This window comes from Bradysia coprophila (assembly GCF_014529535.1).
Source record: "Bradysia coprophila strain Holo2 chromosome X unlocalized genomic scaffold, BU_Bcop_v1 contig_117, whole genome shotgun sequence".
Taxonomy (NCBI): Eukaryota; Metazoa; Arthropoda; class Insecta; order Diptera; family Sciaridae; genus Bradysia; species Bradysia coprophila.
This window is the reverse complement of record NW_023503292.1, coordinates 842540-859879: the sequence shown is the minus strand read 5'-3', so window position 1 is coordinate 859879 and position 17340 is coordinate 842540. Positions and strand designations below refer to the sequence as shown.

The 17340-nt window shown below is 35.3% G+C and overlaps 1 protein-coding gene across 4 annotated transcripts in view; it reads left to right on the top strand.

Annotated features, from left to right (window-relative positions):
- The first annotated feature begins 2688 nt into the window (after nucleotides 1-2688).
- The window catches only part of LOC119067083, a 28492-nt gene continuing 13840 nt past the window's right edge, over nucleotides 2689-17340 (top strand). For 2 of the 4 annotated variants that reach the window (XM_037169842.1, XM_037169837.1), the window contains exon 1: nucleotides 2896-3595. In XM_037169842.1, coding sequence (XP_037025737.1) covers nucleotides 3554-3595 — 42 coding nt within the window. In that variant the 5' untranslated portion in view covers nucleotides 2896-3553. Of the gene's footprint in view, nucleotides 3596-17340 lie in introns of all 4 variants that reach the window. The other 2 variants (XM_037169839.1, XM_037169840.1) reach the window with 2 other exon arrangements.

Here is a 17340-nt window from a genome sequence, read left to right as displayed (position 1 = left end):
TACAAACGTATGCGTAAACCTATAAGACCCCAGTACTTCGTACGGGTCTAAAAACGTTTTTTTTTCTGTTTATGTACAATCGACACAGCAAATACTTAAACTTATTGTTTCGTATGATTCGTTTTTATTTGATTAAAAAAGCAAAGGGAACTGAATAAGAATGATCTTCTGATAGGTGACAGCACATGTTTGTGCTTCTGTACTGTGCTTAGCAAATTCCAAACGTTAGCACATGCTTCAAATCAAATTCCAAATCATTGCTTAACTTTAGTTTTGAACTAAATGGTTCTCAAAAATAGTCCCTGACGTGTTCGAGATATTGTATGCGGAAAAAATCGCTACCTTTCATACATCATAATCATTAATTTTGACCAACTCACCCCAGCTCTTAACTTTTTATCCAAACGTCTCATCTCTCCAAAATATTGGAGTATGAAAAAAAAACTTCGGCAATATGATCATGAACATGAGCTTGTAGTATGTCAATGGGTATTGAATATTAATTTTTAGTAATATCATGGCTGATGATCACAGTACATATCTACGGAACAATATGATCAAAAGTTTAAAAATGAAGTAGTAGAATCGGTAGGACATTGTAGGACATCTGAACAAAAGGTGAGGTCACAGTCTGTATATAAAAGAAGCTACATCTCCCATTCCTCTAATAGGAAACATTTAAGTATAAGCAATGCTTTCTCTAGCACCGAAACGAACTGTCATATAAGTCAAATAAAGTGCCAGGATAAAAAACTTTTCCTTTTCATGCATCTGATTTTCAAAAACCAGAGAGAAGCCAACTCGATATTGTAACTTACAAGACGGACGCATGAATGGAACGTCGTCTTGTAATTCATATGTTTCGACGTCGATTTGTAATTATAAGTCATCGTAGCAATCGCACCACAGACACAAACACAGCTCTATTATAATAACAAATCAATGTGCATTGCACATGAAAGCACATGAAATGAGACAGAATATAAAATCGATATTCATAGTTAGTACATAATTGCTAAAATGAGTAGATCGATTAAAAGAGAGAACTTCGAACAGACTTCGAAATTTCGATTATATTTGTTGCACAGCGATAACAATTATAGAATACGTTTGTTCCAAGGTCATACGAATGGACCTTTGTTAAAAAGCGGTTTCTTCACATACAGGTAATGTAAGTGACAATTTCATCCAGCTAACCTTACAAAAACTAAAAAGATGAGATTAGCTGAATGAAAATGAAATGCTGTCGATGAAATCGTTGTCCTTCGTTTTGTCAAAGTTCGGGTTTACAGCGTTTACAAACCTGTCACAATGCGTCCGCACAGCACAGTGCGTTCTCTTTGTGCGAACATGTTTGTAACGCAATTTGGCGATTGACACAAAGGATGCGATATCCCCTCGAAAGGTAAAAATATGCGCTTCAGAATTAGAATTTTCGATGAATCGATGGATGAACTAATGAATTTAAATTAACCCATTCATATATAATATCAATAATTTTGATGCGAAATTGCTGTCAGAAACGTTTTTCAGAACGCAGGCGTGAAAATAGTCATTTTATCCTCTCCATGACTTGTATTGAATAAATCACTTCTCTTTGTACAATGATCGAACACGCATCGTTTCACTTATTTTCTACCAATAAACAACACCCTCAAAACGCATTTTCCAACTTTTCTTCCCTCGTTGATCAATAGTTATTTATATATAAGTCACCCGAGAAAGTCCAATTTCCAACTTTTTTCCCGAATTAAACACAACGTTTTTCACAACAAAGGCTTCGGATGTTTCACCGGAGTGGAGAAAATGACTGTTTTCCGGCCTGCGTTGTGAAACTAACTATTATATGCTTCCTACAGCGGGACGAAAGAAAAAAATGTAAACTAACGGGCCGAAAGTGACAGATATGTAAGCCCACGCGGCGAAAGCTTCGGAAACAGAGCGAAGTGTGTTGAACGGAGCAGTGGCTCTATAGCAGCGTATCATAAGTTAGGAAAAATGTATGCTAAAAGGCTTTTTCAGCTAATTCGATTCCAGCACTCGCTTCCGGCTCCAGCTGGAAACCACTCATTCGCTAAAAAAAACAACATTTTAGTATACTTTAGGAAATAGTTATTTATCTACCAAGGTAGGTATGAAGATATTTTTTCGCACTGTCGTGTGCGAAAAAATACTGGCATACCTACCGTGGTAGATACAACGTTTTTCGCAATTTCGGGCCATAATCACCTTTCCAATGCAAAATATTACCAAAATTTCTACCAAACATTCACATGCAAACTGGAATTCATTTGAACGATCAAGCAACCTGCACTATATACACATTGTAATGTGATGTATAGAGACGTGCTAAATAAAATCAAATCAAGTAGTCAATGCTTAGTATGTACGCTTCAACAATACGTTCTGTATAATTGTGTGACTCTGTAGCCGAATGGCTATGGTCGTTGCTTGATGTTTGGAAGAATTTTGGTGTTGGGTGTTCAAATCCTGGTTTGTGCAAAGTTTTTATTTATAAAATTTAGTCTTTCTTAAAGGTACTAAGCTCTGTAGCGTGCGAAAAAAAGGTAAAAAAGCCCAACTGCGAAAAAAAATCATAAACGGACTAAATACCTTCAAAACGATATTAAATGGATGCATGGAAAGAGGTGATGATTATGGACTGGAATTGCGAAAATAACTATTTCAATATTGTTCGTGTTTATTCAGTATTGACAATGCACTATTAGATTCTCACAATAATGATGACCTGTTTCGCAAAAAATCCCCGGACTAAATTAAGTTCGATTTGGAATACAAAATCTCACCACACGAACATTATATATACAAAAGCAGCACTTCACTTTTATTCACGTTTTTTTTCGCTTACCAACCACAGTAAGAGAAATTAACAATTCAGTCAGCTCTGTTATGCCGGCTGTGTAACACGCTTTTATACACATAAAGTCACTTGCTTATAACACTTTTTTTGTTTGTTTTGTTGCAAACTAAATGGTTAATGGTGAAATGATTTTGTTTGTTTATTCCATGAACTATATTTTATTGTTGTCATTTTAATGTGGGCAAACCGGGCTCTGATGTTTATTATTGATTTGAAAGTGTTTGCATCCAAGTTCGTTTAACAGAATTGCAACGGAAATTCCAAAGTGTTTTCTAGTCACTAAAACTACAGATTGCAAACACAGTGTCTGGAAGTAACGTAATCTCATTCGGAAGCGACTTAAAAAAAAGAGTCGATTGCAGTTTAGTTAGTGAGTTAAAAAAGAGTCTGATTTCTGGCAACATAGCAACTGGCACAAAATGACTTCAAATTACATTATTTGAATAGAATTGTCATTTTCATGAATTCTCCCCATTTTATTTTGTGACTTGATTTTAAGTGAAGTTTATTATTAAACTCTGGAGAGAAGTTGATGTCTTGATAACTGATTGGAATTTAAACGGATTGACAAACCGGCAACGCGAGACACAAAAACAGTTTTCTTTTTCATCAGTGGTCGGTGCTGTGTCAAACAAAATATCTGCTAAACGTTAACAACAGTGTTAATACACAATGGCAACCGAAGGGAAAACTTCCAGATTAGCGCAAATGCAGGTAAACATAAACAATTATATTTAGTCTGTTTTTTTTTTTGCATGGCACACATTTCGTTTTATCCACTATCATACGACCTACATTCCTGACAATGAATGTCATGATTCATTCATTTTTTGTGTGTGTTAATTTTGATGGAATCGACACATGTATTATCAATTACAAAACATACAAATTTGTGTAATCACAACCACACATGTCCTATACAGTCGATGTTTCCATAATAATACACTAAAAACACCCATCCCGAATTCGATTACCTACCCATAATATTTATACAATGTGTATATATATGAATAGCATCCCGCACTTGACACATAATTTATATTCTGCCATTCATAAAAACCGTTACAGCTGTTTCGCTTCCTTGCCTTTTATTTATGTTCGCTATGTATATGTATACCATGTATGTATACTATACATATAACAGTGAATGCTATATAGGAAAACGTCTAGGAATTTTTGTTAAAATGCGCAACTCGCGATAAATGAATGGTTTGTTCGATGTTCATATAATATTCACTGAATGACCGGTTCAATATAAAGAAATAACAAAACAAAAAAAAATGAGCCCAGATATTCAGAAGCAGAAGAACATATTAACATGGGAAGCAGACGTTTCTTATATTTATGTATATAACAGAGAAAATGCCTTCTTTTGTGTATGAAGGCTGTATCAGCACAACAGTAAATATTATTGGTCATTATCAAAATAAGGGATCGTTCAAGAAATGTAGTTCTATGCTCTGAACAAGGTTTGTAGTGTAATGTGGAAGTATTGCGACTTTTGGCAAGAGTGAATGCCGTACTCAATGAATTTATTGTTTGAGAATATTTTTATTCACCGGCATTTTACAATGTTAGCCTTATTGACTCGGCATGGTTCGTATAGTTAATGCTACGGCATATGAACAATTAGACCGGTGAAAATGAATCAAAGTGAATTTTATTAGATTTGTTTTTAATGTAGTTTAAAACTGGTACACGTCACCTAGTAACTGGGGTAACACTTTCCTCTATTAGGACTTTTTTGTGGGTCTGTTACTGATTGATCCAATTTGATTTGCTATAATATGTTTTTACAACCTCCCGCATTCCTTGAAACAACTATAATTAGCGTACTATTGTGAAAGAAATACAAATGTTTCACCCACAACTCGTTGGCCGGTGTTCGTGTTCATTGTAGCCTTTATTATCCACTACTGGATGTTGGCCTCCCAATGAGGGGTTTTTAGCAATGGAACACCACGCGGGCCAGTGCGGGCTAGTGAGTATGAGTATGGACCACATGCTTTACGTGAATTGCGAACCACACCTGTAGGTTAGCAAAGCCTTTAGGATTTTTCGTCTAGTGCTGATTATATCTGCGCTGAGATTTCAGATATTTGTACACAGAATTCATTGTGAATGGGTTATGTCATTCATATATCATTCTTCTGCGTACGTTTCGTTGAGACCAACGAACACCTCAACTACCCAGATTATGACGATTGGGTACGCTTAGGAATGTTGCTTTCATACTACACACATTGAGGAAAAATCCGATACAGAATTTGCCCTCACCGTGATATTGAATCCGTTTACCGTTTACCGACCTCGGCATCGCCTGGACCAGTAAATTTCACAGAAGAACTGTCATGTCCATCATTTGTTCCATTGGCAGTGGCTGTTACATCGATTAAACCTTGTAAAAACTTCTATTCTCATTAATCCACAATTTTTCTCCTTTTTTTCGTTTGTGTAGGCTACAATCGAACCCGTCGAGAAATAGAAGGTTACATTAAATGCTGTGAAAGTAAAGTAGTTCATTACATGAGGTAACAATTTTGTGATAAAAGGAAACTCCGACGTGTGTATTTGAGCAACCTGTTTCGATAACTGTCCCTTTGACAAATATAGAGTTTGTATAATATACAATGTATATCCGAGTCGAAGGCTGAAGCCTGTAAAATGGCAGGCAGTAAAAACTTCTACTGTGTCTCGTAAACAGTTTCCCCTAAGATGGACATGAAATATGCAAGTATAGTGCAATGAGTTTATTATTGTTTTTAAATATTAGGATTGAGACAATGAGTTCAATTTCAATGATATCTTAATATTACAAATAAAATGGAAATGAGATCGATGTACTGTAACCAAGGTTGCGATCGCTAACGATTTTTATTAGCGATGCTAACGCTAACGCTAATTTCGAAAAATGTTAGCGTCGCTAAACTTATTCGCTAACCGAAAAAAAGTTAGCGCGCTAGTGGCGGCCGCTAATAGCGATCGCTAATGTTTCGCTAAAAATCTCATGAATAAGACAAATTTTCCTAATTTATAAATTTAACATTTTCGATCATGCTGAACATGATGAAATCTCAATAATTTTTTTAATATTGTTTTTTATGAACTTTGATTGAATTTTGTTCAATCATTTTTTGAGGAAAATTTATTAGATTTTTTGATTATGATTATGATTTATGTTGAAGATAACCTCTTTACGGCAGTTGCAAAAGATTTAGTATAGTAGCTATTTGCATACGAAAAAAAAACTATTTGCCTACTAGTGATAAACAATTCGAAAGTCAAGCTTTCATGTGAATTTTGTTAATCCAAAGCATGAAATAATTATTATGTGGTAGAAGGGGTAATGAGATCGTTACACTTTTGTACATAACACGAACGAGCGTTAGCGAGTGTGTGTGTTATGTACAGAAGTGTAACGATCGAGTGTAGCCCTACTACCCCATATATGATGTTATCGTTCCGGGGTGAGTATGTCATACATAAACGAAAACTGGAAAATATACTGATACACACATGCCCACACACATTGTGCAAAACAAAACGTGTCAACAAATCCACTTCATTCGAAGTCTCAATAGCCGAATCAGTTAGAGCGCGTCACTTTTATGCGATGGGCTTGGGTTCGCTCCTCGTCAAATTTTTATTTTTTTATTTTTTTTTTAAATCAAATATTCACGTAGACTTGCAGAATCCCTTCAAACTAATTTCACTTTCGATCTCGGCACATACATTCACTTGCTCACAAAACATTTGGCTATCGTCAACACAACACTACACTCAATGCGTACTTTCAATCAAGTGAACATGTGTTTTCGAGACGTATGAGGACTGAAAGTAAAATGATGACAGTGACATTTACTTTCGGCCCGCAAATACGCAAGCCCACGGGGCGAAAGTAAAATGATGACAGTGACATTTACTTTCGGCCCAAGGCCTGAATTTTCAGCCCCGTACGAAGTACAAAGGGGCTTATAGGATTACGATGCCGTGTGTAATTGATGGAATTCGAAGCAGACGGTAAGGGCAAAGATGACGAATCCGCAATAAAAATTTTGTCTGTCCTTCTGTCCGTCTGTCCGTCACGTTGACATCTTGAGTAAATCAAATCCGATTTCAAATTTTTTTTTTTCCCTGAAAGATAGTCAAAATAGTGAGGCTAAGTTCGAAGATGGGCATATTTGGGTCGGCCCTTCGTGAGTGAGGGCCGCCTAAGTGCTTTAAGGTCTTTTGGGGATATTTACGGCAAAAAAAACGTTGGAAATGTAAATGAAACGGCAAAAGATAGGTAATGTCGATACCGATCCAGGACAAAAAGATTATTAAAATCGGGTGAATGGCCCGTGAGTTAGGGCCCTAGAAGTGATAGGCTACTCGGCCCTAAGTGTATTTTGCATATAACTCGAGTAAATTTCATCCGATTTTCCTAAATTTTGTTTCATTTGAAAGGTAATCGAACGAGGAATAGAATGTTTTTGAAAAAAAAAATTAAATTTGGGTCCTTGGACTAAGGCCGCTACTCGGCCCTAAGTGTATTTTGCATATAACTCGAGTAAATTTCATCCATTTTTCCTAATTTTTGTTTCATTTAAAAGGTAATTGAACATCGAATAGAATGTTGTTGAAAAAAATTAAATTTGGGTCCTTGGACAAAGGCCGCTCCACGGCCCTAAGTGTGTTTTGCATATAACTCGAGTAAATCTGATCCGATTTTCCTAAATTTTGTTTCATGTAATCGAACACCAAATAGAATGTTGTTGGAAAAAAAAATTAAATTTGGGTTCTTAGACTAAGCCCGCTACTCGGCCCTATGTGTATTTTGCATATAGCTCGATTAAATTTCGTCCGATTTTCCTAATTTTTGTTTCATTTGGAAGGTAATCGAAGGCGAATATAATGCTGTTGAAAAAAAAAAAATTTGGGTCGTTGGACTAAGGCCGTAACTAGGCCTTAGGCCTCTCAATAAATTAAAATTTTAGGTCAACTTGAAATTTGTGTTACATTTGAAAGGAACGTCGTACGGGGCTTCGTAATTGCGCTATGCGCAATTTGTAAGATGTACACATTTCATAATAATTTGACTTCAACTAGGGTGACAGATGCACTAGGGTCACGTGCGCAATATATGTACGGGTTAGTACGGGGCTCAGTCGCAGCAAACGCTCCGACTGTTCTGACGGCTCGTTTTACTTTCGGTCACCATTTGAGGACCGAAAATACAAACTTTCGCAGTATTTGGCATAAAAATAACTATTACACGATTGCGAGTTGGAGTTGGTCTAATACATGAAATTTCATAAACTTTCAACGGACTTTGAATGTGAAGTACATTTCATAACTCGATTTTGCAACGCTTCACTTCTACTTATGCAAATAACAATTCTAATAATTCAATATTAAATTGTTCAATACCTAAAAAGTTCTATTTTTCGTTAGCGAAATGATTAGCAACCTTGACTGTAACTATACATTCAGTTCTTTACGAAACAGATCCAGAGACTCAGCATCAGAAAAATTACTTCAATTATTAATAGATGACGTTGGAGGTACTTTAATTCAAAGTCATAAATGTTTTGTTATCATTACGCATAGTTTTTGTTTTACCAATTCATTTAAAGATGACCCAAAAAAAAACTTACTGAATTTCCAAGTGGACATGAAGTGTTCAACTTAAATTCACCATATGGATAATGTGAATTAAAATTGGATAACCATTGTCTAGCTCTGAAAATACAAATCATATGAAAACACAAGAAATTTATTAATTTAAACATAAATGAAGAGCACTTCGAGAGCTTCACTTTATTTTAAACATTTTCGAACATTCGAGCCATTAAGTGTTTCTGTATTTTATTATCATTCCCATTCAAATCAATTCAGACGGGTGAATATTTCTGAATTTTACTATAAATGCTAACATCCATAAGAAATATTAATTCAGTGACTCATACGACCAGAGCGATTTAAATATATCCATTCTTGATCATGACAGGTTATTAATGCATGCTAATAATAAAAAAACACAAGCAACGAGCACCTAAAAGCAACATTGATTCATTGAACTGGCTGAGGTTATTGGTAAAAATATTTGATATTTAAAATTAGCCCACATTCTCTCTCCGTAGCAATATTCTTAACGTGCATGACAAACATGACATTGGGAACGTATACAGTAGATCAACATTGTTAATTTCACTAAGTCACTATTATTCAAATATCATAATTCAATCGTAATCCGAAATCAACTTTTTGTTGGTCTGAAATAAAAAACAATTTCTTGAAGGAATTCAAAATAAAATCCAAAAATTTTCGAAATTAGGTTGACTTCCATTTATGTGATACCGTAAATTCATAATAAATCAATGACCATGTGGGTATTGTGAATAATTTTTAATTTTTTGCAATATGCTTGTTTGGTGTTCTTATTTTCTCATGCGATTTTTTTGCAGATTATTTTTTAGTCATATTATACGATCGGCATAATAATATATTAAATCTGAGCATACTCCCACATACCGAATCTTTTTCACCTAACTTTCCGTACATTGTACGACGTACATTCAAAGGTGTGCCTAAATTAAGATTGTTAGCTCTGTGTATTTTGGAGATTGTGGTACACCATCGATTATTAACATAAGATTTTGCTCCATATATATTATAAGCGGACAAAAACTGAATTTTCTTCTGTTATAGTATGATGCAAAGAAATTCCACTTTGTCGCATTTCCGCGAACATTCTTACATGACAAATTGTAATCATTTGACCTTTAGACCGATAAAATACAGTTAAGTAAACTGAATGTTAATTCAATGTGTAAATATATTCATATTTTTCTGAAGACATATAGAATTGCGATGCTTCATGTAAACACGTTGCTGTGTTAACACACATACTCCTCGAAGAACTGTCACAATTTTACATAGAAACGGAATGACATGGTTGAGAATTGTACGTGCATCGACACTGTTCAATCAGAAAGTTTACCGATGGAAGAAAATAGGAAATTCCAACAAGAACTCCTCTTAGAAATTGCATTTCGAGTGTGTTGTTTATGGCCGGAGCGTAGTAGCGGGGAGCACAAGTCACAATCAGTGGAGGGCAGAAAATATCTATTTTCTATTCTGTGTTGTCAAAACGTTATTTCCTGATGACCTTTTAAATGGATAAAATAAGGTTAATCACACCGCAACGCACACATGAAAAATAATTAGTTTATTTTAGGGGCTGTTCACATATGACGTCACGCTGTAAGGGGGGAGGGGGTGTCAAGTAAAACGTGACTTTTGAAGAGGGGGGGGGGGGGGGAGGGTCACGCCAAGCGTGACGTCACACTTTTACGAATTAAGAATTGTGAGATATTGTTAGAAGTAGAAGAAGATATTGAGTTTATTTATTCATTTCTCTAAAAAATTTGGTGTGATGAGCCTTTTTATAAATCCTCCGCATTATTAACCTTTTAATTTTGATAAAATGAAATACTCCACCGGAAAAACTTCCATATTCGTTGTTCGAAACATTTATTTATTTTTGATTTAATTTTTTCACGTAACGACTGGGTTAGACTTTTGACTTCCATCAAAGTAGCAATTGTGACGATTCATTCACCAATGCGTGGAAAACATGAAAATTTGTACATTTTGCACATTTTGTACACAGACATTGGTACCATCGGAACTACCATGCAATTTTTTGAATTTTGACCTTTATCATATATTTCGAAAAACTCATTTTTAGTCATTTAAAGATTCAACTCATCAGCCCAAGCATTAGCGCTAACAGTGAAAAATACAATTCATTTAGGCGTGTGATCCGTTGAAAAATTGTGTAGTATTGGTTGGCGTTCAAGGCGTTTAAGATTTTATATGCAACTTTAAATTCTACGTTTTTTTATCAATTTAGGGGGGGGGGGTATTTGAAATGTGACGTCATTTTAAGGGGGTGTCACACGAATGTGACACAGCATGACAAGGGGGGAGGGGGGTGTCGAAAATTCGCCAAAATAGCGTGACGTCATATGTGAACAGCCCCTTAGACTAATAGCAACAATATCCCTTTGAAACAGTAAGAAAAGGATCATTGTATCATTGTGAGCCAACAGTGTGAGAAAATGGAGAAGGAACGTTTTCAATGTTAATAATTTGTTTCAAATGCAACGTTTATATATGTAGATATCGCAAGTGAAAAGAATAAAATAAATTGTATTGAAATGGTCCGTTCTTATAATACTCACTCTGTAAGCTAACTTGCCTTCTTTTCATGAATACACATGTTCTGATTATGCTGATTGGTTGTTTTGTTGTTCGCCTTCTACTCCAGATATATTACATTTCATTAAGCTGTCTATTCGATGTTTCTGTCCTCATTAAATGTAATTCATAATTTTTCCAGGAAATCCTTGGGAGATAAACTCCTAATGTTTCAACGTTTTTCCCGTCTTTTGCTTTTCTCGTATAAATTCAAAATTATCTGGACTGTGTCGATGTGTATAGCCAACGCACTTCAAGCAAAAGTGCTTCAAATGACAGCTGCCGAATAGAGCACTATTTTGTATACAAAATTTTACTACATTTTTTTACAGTGCGAAAATTGGTTTGATACACTGTCCAGCTTCAGTACTCCATTTCGCTTATGCTTGAAGTGCGTTGGTATAGCATAAAATATAAAATAACATAGCTACTGGAACGGGAACGCGTATTTGCAAGAACAGCACAAACGTTTGAATGAAATTTCCATTTTATGAAAGGAACAAATATTCGGAAATGGAGACATAATATGGGTCCAGTTTTTTTTACAAAAGCCTGCGTTATTTGGCTAAGCCAATTTGTAGACAGGAACGCGTTACATTAAATACTTAGTAACTTGGTTGTGTGATTTTAACAAAATGATTGCAGAAATTCGGTGTTAGTATTCTCGCTTGAGCATTTGGAACATTAATGACCTCAGGCTTCGAAGGAGGTGATGCTGTTTTGACAAATAGAAAAAGTTAGCTTCCTCTTTCAAATTCTAAATAAAACATTTTCAAATGAAAGGTCAGTTGTTACACCAAGAACATTTTATTTTTTATTTTAAATTTCAATTCGTTCCATACTTACTGCAATACCTGCATATTTTTTCGTGAAAGACGTGTACTGTACCGTCCCCAAATGACTTAATTCACAATAAATGTAAATGAAAAATACCTTCCATTAAGTCATCATCGAAAAAAGCCAAAACAAAAAACTTATCTGGTGGCAGTACAGTGTGTAGTAACGTACATATGCGACTTTGCGATATTATAATGATCGTATGTCGGAAAAAAATGTTAACACCAAATATAGACTTGAAATTTGTATGAAGACTTCGCAGAGAGAAGAGGTATTATAATACATTATTAACATGTAATGCGAAACAATACAGTTTTAAAAAGAAGTATAAATGATTACTCACCTACAAAATGTAATAATTTTGCATTTTAGTTAGCAAGGCTATATATAGATAGAGTAGGTTCGCTGATGACATCACCGTCAAATTTTATTACATATTGTCGTGTGATGATGACTTTTTTTTTGCGAGAAAACTAAAACCTCGCCTGAATTAGCATTATTCTGCTATCATAACGAAATCATATTTTAGTTTTTAGTTAATTAAAAAAAAGTGGAAAAATATCTTTGGTACGGAATAAAACATACTGGGCCCCACCTTTTTGGTGGGTCTGGTCGCTTTACTGACTGATTTTCATAATCTAATTTTGCAATTGTTACGATAATGTCATAAAATTTCTTGTTTTCTCGTAAATTGCGCATTTCCTTTATTAAATTCGAAAAAAAACAGAGCAAAATATGTCTTAAAGTTACAAATCAACGATGCCTAAGTCCTATTGTCTGCTATTGAAAAGACTTCTTGCCTACGAATTGAACACAAATAAAACTAGTGTGGATTGCGACCCTCATTTCGCTTCGTGCGAAAAGTTCACACTCGTTCAAATTTTCTACTTTATTAGCCTTTTTCAGCAAGTCAATTATCAGCTGAAGGGCTGAGCCATTTGTTTATTTGCTAATGAATATGGTTTTCGGAATAGCTCCTATATTATTACCTCGACACTTTCCATTAATGAACTTAATCTCGTCGAATAAAAAAAGTTTTTTTAATCCGAGAAATATTCCTGAAGTTATCATGGAATTACCAAAGTGTGACAAACATTTTCATATAGTTATTTAAGGTTTTTGATCACACATTTATGCATGGTTGTGAACATTTTGTGACAAACATTTTAGTGTGTTTATGGTCCGTAAGACCTACTGCCACCTAGTACGTTAATTTCCAATACTTTCCAACTTGGAAAGGCTGCTTTCCTTTTATTCTAGAACTTATAGGCATCCTCGGTTCAATGATCTGATCATTACAATATTCCTATCATTAATGCCAATGGGTAAGCAAACTACGCCATGGTCAGCAGGCCCGTAGCTAGAAACCATTTCTCAGACATCCCAGAGGGGGGCTCAACAATGTTAAAAAACTTTTAGTATGGGGAAAATTAAAAAAAAAGGTTTTTTGGAAATTCCAGAGGGGGCTTAGCCCCCACTAGAGTCCCCGTAGCTACGGGCCTGATGGTCAGAGCTATATCTCGATGTTGGTACCTTCGATGTAAACGAGTTAAAAGCTGTCAAAAGAGGTGACAGAAGGATAAACTGAAATATACTGAAAACAAACCAAATCTGGACGTTAGTGACTGTATTTTGGAAACGGTGAATGAACGGATTGTACTGTCACCGTCTTCAGAATAACAATGAAAACTTTTCTCTCTTTCCATTGTTGTTGCGTAAACAGTGAGTAAACATTGTGAAGTGTGGGTTAATCTTTATAGTTCTACACCTAAGTTGCAACACTAAAAGTTTATTAAAACTTTCTTTCCCACATACACACACTCTCATAAAACAAAGCTCAAATCATTAGACTGTGATCCAAGTTCAAAACTCAAACTTTATCGGACCAAACTATATAATTACATCAACTTGCTAAACAACCATTCACGATTCGAATCAATCTCATCTGAACTCATCGATGTTAAATATTCAGCCATAATATATATATATGCTCGTTCCAAACGGACTATTTATCGATTGGAGTCCTGTCACGTTTTTTGGTGTCATGATGGTATGTATAAAGCGAAATATTTGTTTTCCGTCCAATCTTGTGCCATTCATGAGGCTATAATTATTATGTTTATGTTTCAGAAGATTATAGCGTACATAACATATGCTTGTTACATTTATGTTTAAACATTGCGTTTGATTTGTATACATATCTCGGTTTATGATAAACAAAGTATAATCTTTTACACGTTCTGTTGTGTCAAATTGATTGAGTACATCAGAATTTAAGTGTGATGTGTTAACGGAATATGTATGTTGAGTCAGAGCTCGAAATATTTAGAAAAACATAGCTAACGCCGACCCGTACGAAACACCTATTCGTATCAAGAGCCTTTAATTTGAAACTCTTCATTTCTCTTACTTCATTTTCTTCTCTGCTGAAAAACTATTCTCCCTTTAAAATCACTTACATTATCCACTCTTTGCCTTGTTATCATATACAACTAAATTGCCGGAGGCAATATAGACAGCCCCGTACGAAGACAAATTTCATAAATTCCTATTTAAACAGCTATATACCGCTATATTTAACTATATTTCACTATAAATAAACATTTCACAGATAAATATATGCTATTATATAGCTCTATATGCCTGTATATAGCTCAATATAGCTGTATATAGGTATATATAGATGTCCATATATGGAATCCCTGAAACCCCACACACATAACTAATTATTTCCATGTTAACAGAAACTATCTAAGTACAAATTTTCCCACTTTATATCGTTTTTACTAAAATCCAATATGGCCGCCGGCAGCCATTTTGTTAGGAGACCGGAAATAGTACCGACGCTTTACATTCGTTAATACCTTTCAAACAAAAAAAAATCATGAAATTCGGTCAAAATTTACTCGAGATATTCTCAAAATACACCACGTTCACTGTACTTCCGAGTAGCCAGATAAGAGCTCACTTCAAGAGACCTAGCTCACGCTCCGGAGAACATAATTTCATGAACTTTTTTTTCCCTGATTGGTACGGTCAATACCTATCTAATAAAGTGAAAACAGACGAAATATGTTCAAATTTGGCCGACCTACAAGCAAAAACTGCTTCCCGCCCTGTGCCTGTTTCACACCAAGGGGTCTAACTCACGAGTCGGACATCCGATTTCCATAATTTTTTTTTTGTCGATCGGTATTGTAAATACCTTTTATTTGACGTATCACTTACAAGTTTAACGTTTAAATGTCCGGAGATATCTTCGAAAAACCGTAAAGCACTTATTGGGCCACAGCTCGGGAGGGGTCGATCCAAAATCACTCATCTTCGAACTTAGCCTGTCTTTTGACATTACCAAACGGGAAAAAAAAGAATTTTCAAAATCGGATGCGTTTTACTCAAGTTATCGTGCAGACAGACAGACGGACAGACGGACATTTTTTTTTCGCGGATTTGGCATCTCTAGACAACCACAATCGGTTTCCCCTTACTCAGGTAGTCCAATTCGACGTGTTACAAACGTATGCGTAAACCTATAAGACCCCAGTACTTCGTACGGGTCTAAAAATGTTGGAAACTTGAAATTTGAACATGAAATAGTTATTTTTTCAGGAAAATAGGAAATTCTAACTAGGTGCAGTTCTGCGGCCAGATCGTGTTAGTAACCATTTCTCTCCACGAAACAAAAACATCAATTTGTTACATAATTTTTTGAAGGGAAGGTGACACTTAGGTCGAAAACATTTCTATTTACGCTCCTGTCAAAACCAGAGGGGACAAAATCTCTATTTCTGTCAACAGACGAAGCGTCAACAATATTATGTTATTATGAGATATTTAATCGTCAGAGTGAATAAGCATATTTTTCCATCGGTAAGTATTATATTTTACATGCTAGCGTCCGGTTAGTACTTTTCATTGTGACAAACAGGGATGTAAAGTGTGATTTACCGCTCGCTGGCATGTAAACAATCATTTTCTCACGACTTTTTAAGTAGAGACAGTAAGGTTAATCAAAGCGATAATTTGAAAAATTTGCGTAACATCTTCTGTTCTAAATTCTACGATTTCAGCAATTCACTTGACCTTGGGTTCCGTATGTTTACATACTTTGGTGAAACGGTATCTCGGATCTCGGTACCTCTCCTCAATCCGACACATCATTTTGCAATTTTAGTGTATTAAATGTCGAAGATTATATTTGTAACATTTGGTATATACGTACAATACGTACAAATAAATGACTCATTTCAATTGAAGAGTGTCTTATCAAAAACGATTAAGTCCACTTTTATCAGAATTTTTATTAATAGTAGCATGACCACCGTTCCAATCACTCTAAAATTTTGAAGAAAGCTTCTTGGTGAATTGTTATGGATAACTGTAGGATTTGGAAAGAATTTTTGAAGTGGAAACGCTGTTTTGGAGGGAAATAGCACCAGACAGTGGTTCCTGAATGCTGAAATCGAATATTTTATATGCTTCATTTAGTACCTCTCACTGTTTTACTGAATTTTTATTATTGCTGAGGTTATCAAAGATGAAATTCCACCTTTCTGAAGTTTCTCGAACTGATACCTTGGATATCTGTTGATGTCACAGAGGAATCTAGAGATTTCATCAGCTTCCATCAGGTTTTTGTTACTTTTGAGAAGATTTTAGTCATTCTTGAGACAGACAAGGTTGAGTTCCTAAATTTAAGACATGCCTGGGACTGATACCTGGGATTTACTGGTGAAATCTAGAGATTTCACCAGCTTCCATGGGGTTTTTGTCACTTTTAAGAAGTTTTTAGTCATTCTTGAGACAGTCGAGGTTGAGTTCCTAATTTGCCTGGAAATGATAACTGGGAGGTACTGGTGAAATCTAGAGATTTCATCAGCTTCCATCGGGTTTTTGTCACTTTTAAGAAGATTTTAGTCATTCTTGAGACAGCCGAGGTTGAGTTCCTAAATTTAAGACATGTCTGGGACTGATACCTGGGATTTACTGGTGAAATCTAGAGATTTTATCAGCTTCCATCGGGTTTTTGTCACTTTCTAGAAGATTTTAGTCATTCTTGAGACAGCCGAGGCTGAGTTCTTAAATTATAGACATGCCTGGGACTGATACCTGGGATTTACTGGTCAAATCTAGAGATTTTATCAGCTTCCATCGGGTTTTTATCACTTTTAAAAAGATTTTAGTCATTCTTGAGACAGTCGAGGTTGAGTTCCTAAATTATGCCTGGGACTGATACGTGGAATTTACTGGTGAAATCTAGTGATTTCATCAGCTCCCAAAAAGATTTTTGTCACTTCTAAGAAGATTTTAGTCATTGTTGAGATAGTCGAGGTTGAGTTACTAAATTTTAGACGTGTCTGGGATTGATACGTGTG